Source organism: Mizuhopecten yessoensis, unplaced genomic scaffold (assembly GCF_002113885.1).
Source record: "Mizuhopecten yessoensis strain PY_sf001 unplaced genomic scaffold, ASM211388v2 scaffold716359, whole genome shotgun sequence".
Lineage (NCBI taxonomy): Eukaryota > Metazoa > Mollusca > Bivalvia > Pectinida > Pectinidae > Mizuhopecten > Mizuhopecten yessoensis.
Genome location: NW_018480077.1, coordinates 1,277,540 through 1,296,237, shown reverse-complemented (window position 1 = coordinate 1,296,237; position 18,698 = coordinate 1,277,540). Strand labels below are relative to the sequence as shown.

The window sequence follows — 18,698 nt, the reverse complement described above, 5'->3', positions numbered from 1 at the left end:
CTAATGATGATAGTAAGTATGTTTACAAAATATACTCTCCTGTATGTAACAACCTGGATTCCATCCAGCATAGTTGGTCAGTGCTTGAAAAGTACTTAAAAATAGATGTATCCTTGATATTAAAATGAGGAAGTTTTGGAATGTATATGCTTGAGATAGTTAACATAAACATTGTATATTCTATTCTATGAGGGATGTTTCGAAGTAAAGTTTTGTGTCGATATAAATTTATTCAAAATTATTTCATGTTTAATTGAAGACTTTTCTTTACAGTTGAGCGTCGAGTTCCAATCTGGTTTAACTGAAAGTGTGGCCGCATATCATCCATGGTATGAAACAGTAAAATTTTGAGTAATATCAGTTTAATGAATAACAAATGTGGATTAACATTTGATATTTTATTTCATTTCAAAAATCAACAGTGGCTTTTGATTTGAATTTGCGAACAGCTCTCTCACTAGACCGAACACGGAAGTTATTGCCGTAGATGGTGAACTGGTACGACCCCAGCGTGAAGGTGAACACTGACTGTTGTTTGGGAATATCTGTAAAATAAACCAATAAATGTCCTTAGTCAATTTATATATAAATATTGAAAACAGTGTTACAAAAGTCTTATTGGTAATCATTTAAGGACTCAATACTTGATGCAACATCCAGACAAATGGAATATTGGAATTGGTAATAAATATGAATGTTAAATTACCGTGGAATTGCAATTTCATCAATTACATACTATATAATTCAAAAAATGTAAATTTTCCATTGCTTGTGATTAAATAGGATGACTAATACCAAAATTTAAAAAAAAAAGTCATTATTTATTTGTTTGCCTTATCTAGTAAGACATAATTTTAGCAAAGCATTTGTCTAGACCAAAATCGATCGAAAATATTTGTAATATACCCAGTAATTCTGGAGTCGTCAGGGAAATTCTCCAATTAATCAAAGTAATCAAGCTAAATTAAATTCTCCATCTATTTTGCAACAATCATGAAACAAGTAATAAGCTACTGATCATTCTTTTTGGCCCAGATGGAAGTATGCATGGGGTACCTGGAGTGGTTGCTAAGGTGACCCCGTAACAGTGTATCTTTCCATGTTTGATTGACAATCTCAGTGGCGAGCTCGAACTTCTGCACCAACTGACTAATGGAAATAATGAGCTAACTATATAGCTGCTTCTAATGTGTCATAGCAGATCTTGAAATTTCCCATACCTTAACCCTTTCACCCCTATGTAACTTTAGTAGACTCTTACCATGCATTGATCTGGATGAGTCCATTATGGTCTACAGTGGTGAAAAGGATAAGTGTACAGACTTACATTTGACTTTGTTTTCCTTGGTGATTAGAAGAAATGTATTCCTGGTTTCCTGTAGAAGAATCCCAGTGACTCCTACATAGCTTGGGCACTTTGACTTTTGAACTGTCAGAATAGAACCATGCAGGTCGGCCTTCAGCAACCTTTGTTGTACATTTGACATCTTACTGGGTGTGAAACTGGAACAGAAACGTTGTATTGCTTCAAAATTAGAGGATGTACGTGAATATCAAGCTTCACTGAACAAATATTCATAATGGGTGTAAATAATACAGGTGTTCAAAGCGACAACAAAAAGTTTCTGGAAGAAGAAATTATTGGAATCTACTTCATTTGGAAAAGCATTCAAACCATTGGAAGATATTTATATTTACATACTTGATTTCCTTTTATCTTAATACCTTTATCTAACAGACATTTTAAATTGGTTTCCAAAATTAACAACAGGCCATAACTTTTTAGAGTAGACACAAGTTCCAAATTCAATATGTGAAACTCTGCCTGTCAAAGATACAGCAAAAACTTTAACCCTTTCACCACTGTAGACCATAATGGACTCATCCATATCAATGCATGGTAGAGTCTACTAAAGTTACATAGGGGTGAAACGGTTAAAGTTCAACAGGCAGACTACACAACTTACCTGTTGAAGTTTGTGAGTTCTTCCATGTACTTTAACCATAGGTGATTGAGAGGTAGATAAGAATCGTAACTGTAATAAAGCACAAAAAACAAATTTGTTGATACATCATTTTTGAAATTTGAAAATATGTATAATAGAGATTAGAAAAGGAGATACAAGTTATGTGTATTCCATCCCTGTAGAATAACAAGCACATTCTATGTCAACATTTAGAAAGATTGAGGCATGACCAACCAAAGGATCTGGCTGTGACACACTTTTACACTCAATTTCTACTATGACCACCTCTATGGTATGCAAAGTTACACTCATTACCCCCACACACTTGATCACTTTTGTAAATCGTTTTATTTGAATGATAGTATATATACTGACATTCTATTCTGATTAAGATTCATCAGTTTGGTAACTGAATCAAATGAAAATTTATATATTCATAATATATTGAAATGCTGGTTATATCCAGTCATGTTCAAATTAGTGAGAAGTCCTGCTGACCGTATTTATATATGTGTCGCAAATTGGCAGAGTTGTCATTTTTACATACTGCTCGAATTCAAGACAGTCCACACATTGGTCAAAAGCATGTATAAAGCACACTTTAACAAGTTCCTTGGTTTGGGATGTTTTATTTAAGATTGTGAAAAACATTTAACTGATGCACTGAAACAATTTGTATCCTTTGTTAGTAGTGTCAACTCAGTTACTCTCTACAGATATCACTTAAACTGTCATTTACTTTCATTTTGTAAAAACATTTCACACTTATTAATGCAATTGATCAATATGTTATCACTAACAGCTTCCCAAACATAGACAATCTCCCATTAAATTTTATTATTACATATACTTCGGTTTGGTTTGGTTTGTTTGTGTTTTATGTCTTATTAACAGCTATGGTCATTTAAGGACATGCCAGGTTTTGGTGGTGGAGGAAAGTCGGAGTTCCCGGAGAAAAAACACTGACCTATGGCCAGTACCTGGCGACTGCCCCACGTAGGCCTCGACCCAGTGGTGGAGGGCTAGTGGTAGCAGAATGTCAGACGCCTTAACCACTTGGCCACCGCGGCTCCATTACATTTACACTGTATTTTGTATTTGTACACTCAAAATGTGGGTAAGCAGGGTCTGATCTATCTATCTCTGTAATCTCTTATTAGAGGAAATAAAGAATGTCTGTCTGTCTGTCTGTCTCTGTCTCATATTCACACTGTGTTTATTTTACTCTTCACATGTAAAAATTACATAGGGTATGTTGTGAACTAACGGTCGTTGTCATGATAAAATCATCCTCATCACAAACAGGGTAATAGCAAAACTTGACACTGTGGAGAACATACAACTTATACACTAAGTACAACATACCCCAAACAACAGGAGTTGATTGCCCATGCCTATCAGCACATTGGCAAACAAATATAGGATTCAAACACCATTTAACAATCTAGGCCTAACAGCCAACCAAAGCTGGTTACTTGTTTGAAATATAGTCCACTTCCTGGAATAACTCAAAATTTTGTACAATGGAACCTCATTATTCCTTTTCTTATTAAAGTCAGAAATATAAAACTACGAAGTTGTAAAATTATCTATAAACAGAAAAGGCTTATACAAGAGATTCTTTCCTATACATAACGAAGATGGTCAATTTTAGATCTTTGAACTAACCATTTAAACCAGCACAATTTTAAAGCAATGCATGTAGTTTAGAACTTTGCTTGTCTGCATGCATAAAATAAACGATTTTAAAAAGTCACATTTTTGAAAAATGAAAATATCCTTTATCTAAATATAACAACATTTTTATACATGCTAATCATACGTACGTTTGACCTTCTTTTTCCACTTTGAATATTTTCAGATTTCTGCACTCCCTTGTAGAAAGAGTTTTCTTTTTCCTTGGTCGTTTTTTTCCTGTTACTTTGTTAACTCCAGTATTATCCAGCATCAGATACTTTGTCTGAATCTCTTCATCTTCACCTTTGAGTAGTCTCCCTTTAGGAAGGTGGCGTTTAAGAAAGGCATCCACAAAGTCCTTCTTAACAGACCAATTTTTCTACAAGTCAAAGACATACTGTTGCTTTAACATTGTTTAACAGATATTTTTGAATCAATTTATGACTTAATATTTCTAAGTCTTTGTTACTATGGCACATCCCAGATGCAGTTACACAAAAATTAAATAATGTTATTAGTTACGCAGTACACAGGAATCAATACCTGCGCTATAGTATATATACTACTCACATTTTGCTAGGGATCACCTATATTTTGAAAAAACAAAATTAAAATGTTAGAAAGGATATTGTATTTTCCTTCCATACTGTTTTTGGCGAATATGTTAGCCTTCCAAATCATCCTGTGTGGGTGTGTTCAGTCAACCGTAAAAGCGTGTGCACACTTTTCCACATGTTCACCCCTTTCAAAAGCTAAGCTAGGCTAAGTAAGGGGTTGTTCAAATTGTTAAGGAAATCAATTTGATGAATATTCTTCGCATGTTTTTATTTTAATATGGCACAAAGACAACCAGACAATGGTTAAAGATTGTGAAATGAATAGGGGCATCGAAATGCTGCAAGTTAGCAACGTCAACGTCAGGTTGCAGCAGACCTTGGGTGTCTCAATGTGTGGAGGCAGGAATGTGGAATCATTTCCAACCTAACAGAAACCCTTCCAGACATCATGCTGGAGGTCGTTCTAGGCCTACAACGCAGCGCCAAGACCCGATTTTTGCTCATACAGGCACAGTGTCACAGGTTCCAGACTGCCGCAGCTTTACAAAATGACCTCCTAAATGCTTCTGGTACCCGGGTAGCCACTCAGACAGTTAGGAAATGTCTTCATGATCCTAGTTTAAGGTCACGTAGACCAGCAATACGACTTCCCTTAACTGCCCGCCATGTTAGGGACCGATTAGGTTGGGCCCAAGCTCACAGCACTTTGGCTCTTCAGGAATGGGAACCGCTCCTTTTTATTGACGAGTCCAGATTCTGTCTTGACTTCACCGACAGGCGCGTTAGAGTATGGAGACAACCTGGGGGGAGGTTCCAGGCAGGTAACGTTGTGGAACATGCTTGACCGATATGGCGGAGGTTCAGTGATGGTGTGGGGAGGCATAAGCCTTCGTTGGAAACTGACCTCCATGTCTTCCATAATGGTACCGTTACGGCCCAGATTTACTACGATGGAATCCTTGAAGCCAATGTCAGACCCTACGCTGGCACTATCAGCCCTGACTTCATCCTTATGGACGATAATGCTAGGCCACATATATATAGAGCAAGGGTGACTGAGCAGTATCTACAGCAAGAGACTATTCAAAGAATGGATTGGCCAGGCCGCTTGCTGGATCTAAATCCCATCGAGCATGTGTGAGACATGCTGCAGACAGCTCTCTCTGCCAGAAATGTTCATTGGTAGCTGAGTGGAATGCTATCCCACAAAAACAGACGTTGTGAGCTGTAATTGATGCTCATGGATGTCACACTCGATACTAAAACAGTTTCTGTTTACTTTTTTTGTTCAATTTAAGTTTTTTAGTGAAAACCTTGTTGTTACCAATTTTAAGGGTAACCCTTTTCCTCAGTTTCTGTTTATTTAGGATGAGTTTTGTTCAATCTAAGTTTTTTAGTGAATACCTCGTTGTTACCAATTTTAAGGGTAACCCTTTTCCTGTGGCCCATTTTCCGACTGTAATTATGATTTTTGGAATTTTTGCATGCTGATGATTTAAAAGAACAATCAATTTTTCAAAAATAATCTCAGTATAAACCAAATACAATATTTATTTTTCACATATGCCCAAAAACAAAAGTGATCCTTAGCAAAATGTGAGTAGTATAGATAGTATCTAGGATTAAAGAAACAAAGTCGTACTTCCTCACCGAATTCCCTGGTATTATAGAACTACATGAAAAGTAGGAAGGATTAATAAAATACTTACTTCAAGTCCCAGTTCAGCACTATGCTTGATCACATGGTCAGGTAAAGGACTGGTCATCTTTAAATGATTTTATAAACCTGTTAAATACAAAAATACACATCAATATGTCCTAAATGAATAAAAGGTCATAAATGAATATAAAGTGTCATGAATAAATGTACAAAGACCACAGTATACAACATGCCTGTAATCTAGTGTCAGATTTTCTTTATAAAGAATTATCCAATGTTATGTGTCCTCTATAAAGAGTTTTGTATATCCTATGTCAGATATCCTCTATAAACAGGTACTCAATGTCAGGTGACCTCTATAAACAAGTACCCATATCAGATGTCCTCTATAAACAGGTAACCCATGTCAGGTGACCTCTATAAACAGGTACATTATGTAAGGTGACCTCTATAAACAGGTGCCCCATGTCAGGTGACATCTATAAACAGGTACCCTATGTCAGGTGACCTCTATTAACAGGCACCCATGTCAGGTGACCTCTATTAACAGGTACCCCATGTCAGGTGACCTCTATAAACAGGTTCCCCATGTCAGATGACATCTATAAACAGGTACCCTATGTTAGGTGACCTCTATAAACAGGTACCATATGTCAGATGACCTATATAAACAGGTACCATATGTCAGATGACCTATATAAACAGGTACATCATGTCAGGTTACCTCTATGTACAGGAACACCATGTCAGGTGACCTTTATAAACTGGTACACCATGTCAGGTGATCTCTAAAAACAGCTACACCATGTCATGTGACCTCTATAAACAGGTACCCTATGCATATGTTCTATATAAACAGGTACCCTATGTCAGGTGACCTCTATAAACAGGTACCGTATGTCAGGTGACCTTTATAAACAGGTACACTGTGTCATATGACCTCTATGTACAGGTACACAATGTCAGGTTTCCTCTAAATACAGGTACACCATGTCAGGTGACCTCTATAAACTGGTACACCATGTCAGGTGACCTCTATAAACTGGTACACCATGTCAGGTGACCTCTATAAACTGGTACACCATGTCAGGTGACCTCTATAAACTGGTACACCATGTCAGGTGACCTCTATAAACTGGTACACCATGTCAGGTGACCTCTATAAACTGGTACACCATGTCAGGTGACCTCTATAAACTGGTACACCATGTCAGGTGACCTCTATAAACTGGTACACAATGTCAGGTTACCTCTAAATACAGGTACACCATGTCAGGTGACCTCTATAAACTGGTACACCATGTCAGGTGACCTCTATAAACTGGTACACCATGTCAGGTGACCTCTATAAACTGGTACACCATGTCAGGTGACCTCTATAAACTGGTACACCATGTCAGGTGACCTCTATAAACTGGTACACCATGTCAGGTGACCTCTATAAACTGGTACACCATGTCAGGTGACCTCTATAAACTGGTACACCATGTCAGGTGACCTCTATAAACTGGTACACAATGTCAGGTTACCTCTAAATACAGGTACACCATGTCAGGTGACCTATATAAACTGGTACACCATGTCAGATGACCTCTAAAAACTGGTACACCATGTCAGGTGACCTCTATAAACTGGTACACAATGTCAGGTTACCTCTAAATACTGGTACACCATGTCAGGTGACCTCTATAAATTGGTACACCATGTCAGGTGACCTCTATAAACTGGTACACCATATCAGGTGACCTCTATAAACAGGTACACCATGTCAGGCGACCTCTATAAACAGGTACACTACGTCTGATGTCCCTTATAAAATGTTACACTATGTCAAGTGACCTCTATAAACAGGTATCCTATGTCAAGTGTCCTCTTTTAAAAGGTACCCCATGGCAGGTCCTCTATAAACAGATGTCAGGTGTTCAGTTAAAGAAGGTTCCGTTCTCGGATTGCCAAAAGTAGGCAATTCTTTTAATTTTCAATTTTAATCACTTCAATGACACTGATCTTGAAATTATTAACAAAAAAACAAACACCTTCGTTTATCCTTGATACACCTTCTTCTCCACACATAAGGTGATTTTACTTGTGTCAGTAAAAATCTGTTTGTACATCAACTGATTCATGACATCGACATAACAATCCATATTGTAGCGGATGCGTTTACATACACTGTCTTTGCAGTGGTTAATACATCAGATATTTTGTGCGGGGGGGGGTGGAATTCACGTAAATAAACTGTCAGTGGCGGATCCAGAGGGGTTTTTTGGGCTCCAGGAAACCCCCCACCCTGAGAATTTTCTTTAAAAATCATGTATTTTCACCACTTTCCTCAATTTTTTCCCCACATGGAACCCCCCCCCCCAGGAAATTTGGAAACCCCCCCAGATAGGTGTCTGGATCCGCCACTGACTGTTAATATAAACAAACAAAAAACAAATACTGTTTATCTCGGAATTTGAAACAAACAAACTCTTGTACTGGTACACAGGGCTTTTGGTCGCTTTACTCTATCATCAGCTGATCGAAGTACGGTTAAGAAACTTACTGTGTCTACTGTCTACTCACAGACTACTGATTACACCGTTACCGTATACAAAACAGTATACTAGGCTACAATCTCATTCTGTCGGAGCGACTGCATATGTTTGGAATAAATATGATTACAAATCAACTAACTACTTTAAAATGACCTCACCGTACACTTTAAATAAAACATACAAACCTCGAAACCTTCAAAATCTACACCCCAGCCCGCAAATGCACATGTACCTGTGTTTACAACTTTCATGGGGCGCGTTCGATACACTCTCTATAAACGGCAAAATTTATATAATATCTGCAAAGGACAAAATGAGAACGAGAAATTACCCCCAGAACCAAAACCTTTTTTCGAATTCTCTTCTTTTTCGAGTTTGTTTTTAAGACTTCAATAAGCTATATCATTTCAATAAGACATACAAATAAAAAGGATGTGATAGTCTCGATAAATTTTAACGTTTGTCCAATCCACTGTTATTTATTGCAACATTTGTTAGCTCTAACAAAGAACGTCAGTTTAATGCGGAGGCATTACAAAATAAAGACCTCTATTACATATGTTAATATGTTACAACAGAAAACTGGATGTGATTAGCATAACTAAAAATATGCTGTCCTCCGGGTTTTAGATTTACATAAACAAACTCATTGATAATGAAATGCCGTATAGAAAAAATAGATTTAAGAAAACATAAACGATCAGAACATATAAATCTATCAATTTCCTTTTGAAAAAAAATGAATAAACTCGAATGAAAGCTGGGTTCTTGTTCATGTTTCATAAATGCATGAAACATTCACGGGCTTAAACCACATGTAAATGGGGGTCTACTATAATAGCATAATTTTGACGTCATAAATTATGAAACGTCATATTTTCCCCGCCAATTTCATGACTTTCAATGAGTTGCATGGGCCGAGCCTGTCCCAAATTGATAACAAATTCGTATATTACAGCAATGCGAAAGTCGATGCTTTTAAGCTTTTACGTATACCATCATGTGAAGTAAGCTGTCAGTGTATTACACGTAAGAGACAAATGATTAAAGTAGCAATTCGGTTTACAGAAAGTTCGCAAAACTAGAAAGAAATGAGGTCATGATGTTTTCCTACCCTCCCAAAGGTCCCTTTCTTCTTATTTAAATTAGTAATTTAAAAATTGAGTACCCTCGCCATTTTTACGTGTGAATGTTCCGTCCAGTCAACTGAAATGATTTTATAATCAAAGTTGTAAATATTTGCTCAGGACCAAAAGTATACAGTGTGGTCGGACTTACCCCGAGACTGAACTTGCCCCGGCCTCCTTACCCGCTGAAGGAACCTCTGTTTCACCGGAACCTTCAATCTTTTCCCTAAACCACATTACTCATGGGTGTACCTGAGGCCAGCCCTTATCAACCTGTATGTCAGTTTACGTGCAATCAACACGACACCCCCTCCAGCCTGCACTCTATCATACCCAAATTCACTGTCTCTAATCTACAATTAAGTTACATATATGATGACAGATACACAGATGCTATAAATTAGCATAGTATACATTTAGTCGGATGATCATATAAATGCAATACAGCATTTAATCATTTCAAACTTAACACTTAGAACTAGACATACGAAAAAATACGCATCTTTGAGGAATGACGTCATAATTGATGTCTCGTGACTCCATGACAACGGCAATGCAACACGCATAGCAGGAGGAAAGTCACAAGCAAATGTATTTCAGTACAACAGCATTTTGATATCAATTCCGCGGAACAACAAAGAAAGTTCGTATTTAATCACACAGAAAGCCTGAGCTAAGGTAAGTTAAGCAATCGAAGTTATATACACGTGTACCTATAGTATCGGATACATTGATGCCATGTTTCACAGTCTACAACCTTGGCTACCTCCTGTCCGTTTCACTGGAGGCCATTGTTGTGAGCTGGTTCGGTTCACTCACAGGAACATGCACTTTGCATAGATTGTAATATAGTTTTCTTCTGGTACTTATTCTTAATCGTTTCAAACTTATTTAGACTTATAACTTTGGTTTATGCCAACAGGTGTAATACAATTTACTTCATATCGCCAGCTTGTGCAACAAAATCATACGGGTTGACCAGATTTTGGAATCTTGAAATGCGGGTTAGGGGTGGGGTATTCCTATATTAATTTGGGAAGTGATGTCGGTGTGTAGCGGAACTACAATGAGTCAATCGTCGGCGACCAGGTAGCTCAATTGGTAGAGCGGCGGTCTGTTTAGTGATCGGAGGGTCCCGTGTTCGAATCCACGTCTGACCGTGCAATCTGCGGACGTGTAGGGGAGGGGCGGACGTGTAGGGGAGGGGCAGTGTTAACTGTAAATGTACACCGACATCATGCAAAATGTCCTCCTCCTCCTCGAATGTAGTATCACCTAATTCACATATATCATGGTTTGAAAAGAATCTTAATTCTAACAAAATAGATTTTAAAAACCAAGGTTTTACGCAAATGGAAGGTAACAAAAAATCACAGAAAATTGTGTAGGTAAGTAAGTAAGAAAGTGAAAAAGACTTTTAAAGGATATTCTCAAAACATTTTAAAGGATTTTGTGGACTATTGATATTAATATATGAGTTATCAATGTACATTTAATATTAATTAACTTTGTGAATCCAAAGCGAGGAGGAGAAAAAAACGCATGTTTCTCCATTAAAGATTTTTGATATGTTGAGTCGTCTGTGCCTCTCAATGACTAGCATTTCTAATTTTCTGTTGCACTGGTCACGTTTTGTAAAATTTTCTTACATATGTCCTTTACAAGCACATAGGAACGCGTCTTTCGGGTATATTTTCTGGTATCTCTTTGATGAATTATGGGCGAGGTCAAAGTTACGGTATAAAGCTGATTGTTTAATCTTTTTCAATTGCATTATATAATCACCAAGGCGGCAGGAGTTCGAATCCCCGATTGGATGTGAAAAGGTATGGGTCACCTGGCCGATCAACTAGGGTTTCTCCGGGTGCTGCGGTTTCCTCCCACATCAAGACCCCGTGCGCTAACATATTAATTGAAATAAGTTGTTTCATAATTGTTGTAAAATAAATAAAGTTTATTTGAAAATACCGTTACGATAAACCTTGATGGCTGACACGTACCGTTTTTATTTTTGCCCCTCTTGTTTTTTGAGGCAAATTAATGGCTAAAATTGTCGGTATTTAATCTTCATGGCTATTTTGGTGTTTTGTTTCGTTTTGTTGCTCATCAGAAGAAGGGCAAAATAGCGGTCACCATTTCGTTTATTATGCCCAAGGCTATGTTTAGCCCAAAATAATAAATTATGATTCACCAATCAAAGAAGAAAAATATCCATAACTACATAGAAAGAAGGTACAGGTTTAATATGAATCTGCCTCCTGAAAGAGAATGTTAATATATTTGTAGATAACATGGATGACGCTAAAAGAGCCGAGGCAGCTAACCGGAAGTTACTACATGGCACCAAACCAACGGTGGTTAGACCAGACCCAACAACACCGATAGCCCAGCGGTTAGGGGGCAGGACGGTAGATATAGCTCGTATTATATGTATATGCTTTCAAGCAGTCGGTCGTCAGAAGAAGGGTGGGGGAGGGGTAGGTGTAGTAGGGCATCTTTAAAGCCAGTTATGAGACCTGGACAGTAATAGTACCGTCCATTGTCAGCAAGAGTGATTTTAATCAAACGCAATGCAGTCTTTGTACAATTTCTAGCATAACTTGAGTTCGTAAATTCAATTAATCACACGAATCACGAAAATAACACTGCTGTAAACCATACCCCGCATCAGTAACATCACTCGATACAATATTGGATGTTGATTCGATAACCACTCAAGGAGGATTATTACTTTCGCTTTATTTATTTCGCCGCCAGTATTGTTACATGTTCGTGGTAAATATGAAACATATAACCTGCAATGTAGTTTTCCGTGTGGCAAGTTAAAACACTTTTATTTTTATTTTGCATTACAAGTTAATGTTATCTGTTCTAAATCTATATTGATATTGTTTCAAACAACTGAAGTAAATTTGTTATCTGTCTTCCTCTTAAATATGTTAACGCAGTTTTAAAAAATATCGAAAATAATTCTCGGAAATGATGCGTTGCTATTTCATCTCTTCAATGTTCAAATAAGTAAACGATTAAAATTCTTCAGAAATATTTCGAGGAAATGAATAGTACCTCAGCAGATGGTAATATTGGGAAAGCGATGATGATAAAAAGTCTAAGAAAAAAGTGACGGACCTAATGCGTTGATTGATAGATGCGTGTAACTTCAATTTTACATTTCAGAAACGTCAGGAACCTCCATGTCCAATAAATGTGAAGGGTCCAAAACTAGGCGATATAATCAATGACTGGTTAACTTTTATTAGACAAGAAGTGGACGAGCAACAGAAAGTGACAAAAGCTGTAGAATCAACAGACAGACAGCCAGGTAAATCAGAAGAAGACGTGGACGGTGTCTTAGTTTGTATTTATGACCGACAATGTAAGATCTGTTACAACCAAAATCGACCAAGAACCAACATCTGTAGTCAGCCGGCTTCAAGCTGTTACAATGTCGGAAACAACATGGACTTTACGAGTTGGAACTGTTTTGTGCCAAGTAACAATTGTAATAAGCCATGTAATAACTACAGCAAACCATGGCCAAGTGACAGTTTCAGTGATCTAAGTACATTTACATGTTCCAGCCAATCAAGTACAGGCTACGAACAACGAAATATAAGTTTCAGACATCCAAATGTTTGTCACGACAGCCAATTGCAGGCTTCGAGCAACCAATTGCATGTTTCAAATAACCAATTTGAGGCTTCAAACACCAAACACATGTTTCAAACAAGCAAGTGCATGCTTCAAACCACGAAATAAAGCTTCCAAAGTACCCAATAAAGCCGTCAAAGTACCCAATAAAGCTTCCAAAGTACCCAATAAAGCCGTCAAAGTACCCAATAAAGCTTCCAAAGTGCCCAATAAAGCTTCCAAAGTACCTTCGACCAACTACAAATAAGTCACGGACCATACCTCAGCGAGAAGCCGGACACTTGCTGCTCTCAACGCGATGCAAGTTACAACGATCCAGTGTAAACAATATAAACATAGTGCAGCAAAGTTTCTGATGTATGCTGTTCTATGTAAACATACTCTAGCCCGCTAGTCCGGCAGACTCTCGTGATTTGTTGGGTTTTCTTCACTGTTGTCATCACGTTTATGTTTTGATGTTGTCTTATCAGTTTCATTATATTCCTCGTTTTCTTTAAGCCTGGTGCTTGTCATTGTTTTGAATTAAAATACAGTGTATCGTTTAACTTGGTTTTGATTCTCTGGGGGAAAATTCTTTCTGAACATTTCTTTTGCATTTGATATATTGATGCATCATGTCAAAACACGTTATTTATAAAAATAAAAAAAACTTTTCCGGTATATGATCGCTATTTTCGTCCGATTTCACGAAATGTATATATACGTACATCTTGTCCAAGAGAAAGATGTTAGGGAGATTATTAACAATGCAGTTGGAGAGTCCATCTATATTTTCATTTTGTTATCTCTTCAGGGTTTTACTGAGAGTGCGGGCGTATTTATAGATAGGACGGGAACTCCGAAAGTCATTAGACTCGGAAAGATGACACAGTTTCGCTTCATTTGTCCCGATACCTTGCATGGTTTCCTAGAAATCGTGAATTTCTATTGAGACTGGATTTAATTAAAAGGCTGCTCAGTATATAGGTAAAAGTAGTTTTGTGTGTAGATGTATATATACGAGACTCTACAGTGCATAACTAATGCAAATTTAATCGTTAGTTCAGTGTTATAGATTTACGGGGTTAGTGAAATGTTTTATAAATAGATCAAAAAAGGGTTTACTGTATATCAGTAGAAGCAAGCTAGTATTTGGCAAAAGCTTTTTTATTCATCACGTCAGCAATCGTTTGTTTACGCTCTTCGCCTCGAGATCATTACTAAGCATAATGTGATTAAAACTCGTATAATTTTCTTCCTCGCTAGAGGGTTTTTTTCTTTCTAAAAATGAGGATAGTGCTGTTCTAGCGGTTGAAACGTATTGAAACCAGAATGTTTTTTCCTCTCTGTGTTTTGTAAAATACCATTTTTACTCTTTCTCACATCGGGATTTGACGATTGTAGAAATCATTTGACAAACAATGCATTTTTCTATGAGTTGGTCATGTTCATCATTTCCTTTAATTAATGAGTGTAAGTAAAGACATTATTCTACGATTTTTCTAGGGCAATTTTCAAACAGAGACAGAAATCAACAGTGCCATGTTTCATACTCCTCCTCATGCACCAAGTGGCAGGTTCTACGAGAACTGAAACGTTAAAATAAGAACAATACTAACACGATTACATATTTTTAATAAATTTATTGCTTCCTCTTTAAAGTAGATGTTTTAAATGGTGTTACAATGAATTATGATATAAAAATACAAATATGTATTTCATCACTCGGGAAAGCTCCATATGAAACATACGAAATAGAGAGAGAGAGAGACAAAAACACTACAAAGAAGCATAAACACACAAATCAATTCATTGAAAGAAAACCCTGGTGAAAATAATCGGCTAATTTCTCAGACGCTTCAGATAAAAAAAAGTCACCGCAACAGATATTACCTTTCCGGTAACAATACAACCGGTAGTTGTCGTAAATGTAAGTAATCGTTGTTGTATTAACATACAATAACACACAACCAGGATTCCAACGTCATAATGAGATAATATTTACCGTATAACAACATATCACTTACAATGAAGACAGCAATTTTGAAACAGCAAGATGAATGGGTACGCTCGAGATATTGGGTACTTCTTAGCTTGAAAGTATGGATTATGGATTTCTATTAAACATTGAAGAAAATGAAATTAAAAAAATGTTTATTTTTTTTTGCTGATATCACTACTTTTATGAGATATCGGATCGGTAATCTTTATCCTCCTTTTACTTTTGACGTATTGCCTTTGCAAAAACACTATTTTTATTATCATGTTAGTTACTAGCTAACGGGAACAGCCCGATGTGAGACTGTCTTTAGTTGTTCCTGTTGTATCTAACTTTTCGGAGGATTTTTCTAGCGGCCTTGTCAGTCTTGTACACCTCAAGAGTAGGGCGATTCCCGGAACTGGTCGACCTTACTTTGACGGTGTTTTTCCCCATACGTCCCTCCAAACCAACCAGACCATCCTACGGAAAATCAGAAAAAAAGTGTCAAAAGTGGACAGAGTTACATCGCTACTTAGATAATATCAGATAAAAATAATCCAATAAGGCATAGGCACACTAATTATGAAGCTGCAACTAAGTTCTAACTTCTGACATATAAATGTGGGATCCTGAAGAACAAGGCCTTGATATGATAATGCGAGTTATATATAACAATAAGCGACCATTGTTTACCATGTTCATCTTATTCGAGTTAATTGATTTTCAATCGTTAAAAGAAAACAAAATATTGATGTTCAAAACATTATTTTTCTCAAAGTTTTAGATTAATTAACGAGGGTTAACCACATCAAACAAATCTTTCTTTACCATTTCATAATGTTTTCGAGCAATTGACAGCTCTGTTTTCAAACAAACAACCAGACCACGTAGGATTTTGATTTAAGTGAAAATTTGCTAATTATATGCAAAAACAAATTTATTCTTTGTTTACAATGCGTACATTGAATTTTATAACACTTCAAAACAAGTTGGCATTTTTCGACTGTGTTGGTAAAGATGACCGCTAGTAAATTTAAGCATTCAGTTTGATTCTACATTGCGGATGAATGTCTGTAATATTGTGACCGTCACGTTCTAGAGATAATGATTTTAACTGATGAAAGTGTCAGAAGTTATTAAACTGACAGTTAATTAACCAACACCTCTCTGTTTTATAGTTGGCATGAAAGCTGAAAAATATGGACAAATAGTGTAGAGATTATTCATAGCAAAAGAAGGGTTATATACAAAACACAATCACACTTCAAATCACAGCACTCATACGATGGTAGGCTAACACGAAAGACGTTATTTATGTATGAATTTATTGTAAGTGAATAGTAGCAGTATGTGTACAAAAACTCACCTTTCCTTTGAACCTTTTGACATTTGTTGGCTTCAGTCTGTGGAAGTCACTGACTGCCTTTCGGAAGTTGCCTTTTCTATCGTACTGGCGGGTGAGTTTCCCTGCACTTCTTGACGGCTTTGCGCGGGACAGTGCCCTGAATAGACCACGCCCTAAAGCGAACGCCCCACGCGCAACAAGTGGGACCCATCTCTTTGCCCTACCTCCGGTAGCAACACTTCCCAATATATGCTTTCCAACTTCGATATCTACAAAATATGAAACATCCTTCATTATAACTTTATAAAAAAAAACACTGACTTTTCAGATATCTGAGATGAATGTCATTTATCACAGTAATTGTATTGAAACATTACTATCAAATACCAAAAAAAGGTTAACATACTTGGATTAAAGGAACCCCCAAACAAAAACTGTTTTGGAGTAGGGCAGAGGGTAGTACAAAACGTTAGAGTTACAAAAATAATGGTTATTCTTTATAAATAATAAGGAAAACGCCTTACCTAACTCCCCGAAAAACTTTTCATCCAAAGCCGTCAAGAAACTTTCCAGGTTTTCGGTAGACAAGGTATTTACGTCAACGCCCTCTATGACCAGACTGTTTGAGGCGGCGGCGCCGCCGAGGGGACGAGTAGTGCCCTCTATGACCAGATTGTTTGCTGCATCTGTCCCGAGAACGGTATAGGGAACTTCGGGCGCACCCAAAACGGCGCCATGGGTTAGCTGGGAAGCATGTTGACTCAGCACCCCTAGGATCAGAGCTACATGTAGAAACAACATGGTCTTCTTAGTGTCGCCGGAGTTCTTGTTCAGGAAGATGATCTTTGCCTGTCGTGGTTCAGTTTAACCCTCAGCGTCGTACGGCTCCTTTTATATAGTTTATAGTCCCGGAAATTTACTTTCGATATCATTACGAAAAATGCGTAACCTTTCTTATTAAAAATGTATGGAAATTCCGTTTGTGTATAGATTAAATGACGTTATGGTAGATGTATCATTTTTACGTTCACTTTTTACGTATTTCGGTTTTACCACGAAACTCGACCTGAAGTCCGTGGTTTTACCTATCCCTGTCATTCGGTGATAAATCTGCGGTTACTCACGAATGTTAATAGGTTTATTTCTGAAAACAATGGGCCAGCTACATACCAATTAACATAAACAATCGTACAGGTGAATTTCTAAACAGCACGTTAAAGCGACACAGTCAGACTGATACATTTGACGTTCTTGGTGAAATCCTAAAATCCAGTGTATAATAATCCATAAGATATAGATTTTAAACATATTGTATTAAAAAACAATATCTTAATTTAAAATGGCTATATTATCGTGGAAAAAAGATATGCGTAGTTGATACATGCGACACCCTTTACAAGTATGTTAAACTAACGAGCATTATAATGCTTCATACATTGTTTTCATTTTTTTTTTAAATTAAAACACAATGACTTAACTGAATAAATTGCAGACACACAGAATCAATTGAAAATTCATTTTACTAACCAATTCATATTATCAAAGTTATCATAAAATAAGGTATCTTAATAGTGTATTTCGGAAATCATAATATTACTAGAAAATCGGCATTTTGCGGGAAAAGCTGGGGGTATTTAACTGTATTTTTCAGTTTATTTAATCTCATTGTATGCAACACAAACCAATTATGTATATCTATATGAGGACGTAAGCACGTAGACAAACAGTTACACAACAAACAGCACGCCCCTTCATACACGCAACACTCGACATTAGAACGTAACTATTTTACATATTGATAATTATTATTCTGACAGACGCAGAAAACTAAGTAGGGAGTATTTTCGCCGATAAAAATTGTCAGTGTGTAGCCTTATGAATACAATGGATTCAATTTTTTTCTTTCTTTCAGTGACAGTTTAATTAACAAGAAAAAAATGAACTATGAAACTAGTAAAATCTTACGTAAATCCCCCTCATAAATAAAAGTTCTAAGCCGTGAAGTAATAAAGAATCTCACGTATCTGACCAAAACAAATACAGCATCGTTTTAATAGGACGTGGTGTAAATAAATATTATTGATAAGAGCTATTGTTTTTGCAGTAATGTTTGTGGGAACGGCTGTAGATATATACGTCACGAAAGCGTAACTGATTGGCACATCATGTGGTTTCTTACATACTGTACATTTATTAATTAAACATCAGGGCAGA

At 36.8% G+C, this 18,698-nt stretch overlaps 3 protein-coding genes across 3 annotated transcripts; 1 reads left to right on the top strand and 2 right to left on the bottom strand.

Annotated features, from left to right (window-relative positions):
- Positions 1 to 383: 383 nt before the first annotated feature.
- LOC110443796 (ribonuclease P protein subunit p29-like) lies at positions 384 to 8,678 on the bottom strand. The gene is made up of 6 exons (XM_021488213.1): positions 8,587 to 8,678; positions 5,911 to 5,987; positions 3,794 to 4,023; positions 1,968 to 2,036; positions 1,328 to 1,503; positions 384 to 545 (listed from the first exon to the last, which is right to left on the bottom strand). Exons 2-6 carry the CDS (start codon positions 5,965 to 5,967, stop codon positions 409 to 411), a joined length of 669 nt encoding a protein of 222 aa, XP_021343888.1. The 5' UTR covers positions 5,968 to 5,987; positions 8,587 to 8,678; the 3' UTR covers positions 384 to 408.
- Positions 8,679 to 10,066: 1,388 nt separating this feature from the next.
- LOC110443795 lies at positions 10,067 to 13,379 on the top strand. Its single transcript, XM_021488212.1, has 3 exons — positions 10,067 to 10,206; positions 11,815 to 11,936; positions 12,706 to 13,379. Exons 2-3 carry the CDS (start codon positions 11,820 to 11,822, stop codon positions 13,285 to 13,287), a joined length of 699 nt encoding a protein of 232 aa, XP_021343887.1. The 5' UTR covers positions 10,067 to 10,206; positions 11,815 to 11,819; the 3' UTR covers positions 13,288 to 13,379.
- A 1,405-nt stretch (positions 13,380 to 14,784) lies between these two features.
- Positions 14,785 to 17,400, bottom strand: LOC110443815. Its single transcript, XM_021488236.1, has 3 exons — positions 17,009 to 17,400; positions 16,506 to 16,753; positions 14,785 to 15,619 (listed from the first exon to the last, which is right to left on the bottom strand). The coding sequence occupies exons 1-3, from the start codon at positions 17,283 to 17,285 to the stop codon at positions 15,467 to 15,469; spliced, it is 678 nt and encodes a 225-aa protein (XP_021343911.1). The 5' UTR covers positions 17,286 to 17,400; the 3' UTR covers positions 14,785 to 15,466.
- Positions 17,401 to 18,698: the final 1,298 nt, after the last annotated feature.

Bases quoted from the DNA above. Each gene is read 5' to 3' on its own strand.
- LOC110443795 (XM_021488212.1), top strand. From the start codon at position 11,820: ATGGATGACGCTAAAAGAGCCGAGGCAGCTAACCGGAAGTTACTACAT. The intron at 11,937-12,705 runs GTAGATATAGCT...TTTACATTTCAG, and splicing joins AGCGGTTAGGGGGCAGGACG to AAACGTCAGGAACCTCCATG.
- LOC110443815 (XM_021488236.1), bottom strand. From the start codon at position 17,285: ATGTTGTTTCTACATGTAGCTCTGATCCTAGGGGTGCTGAGTCAACAT. The intron at 16,754-17,008 runs GTAAGGCGTTTT...CATATTTTGTAG, and splicing joins AAAGTTTTTCGGGGAGTTAG to ATATCGAAGTTGGAAAGCAT. The intron at 15,620-16,505 runs GTGAGTTTTTGT...GATTTTCCGTAG, and splicing joins TCAAAAGGTTCAAAGGAAAG to GATGGTCTGGTTGGTTTGGA.
- LOC110443796 (XM_021488213.1), bottom strand. From the start codon at position 5,967: ATGACCAGTCCTTTACCTGACCATGTGATCAAGCATAGTGCTGAACTG. The intron at 4,024-5,910 runs GTAAGTATTTTA...TTTGACTTGTAG, and splicing joins GTGCTGAACTGGGACTTGAA to AAAAATTGGTCTGTTAAGAA. The intron at 2,037-3,793 runs GTACGTATGATT...GCTTTATTACAG, and splicing joins GTGGAAAAAGAAGGTCAAAC to TTACGATTCTTATCTACCTC.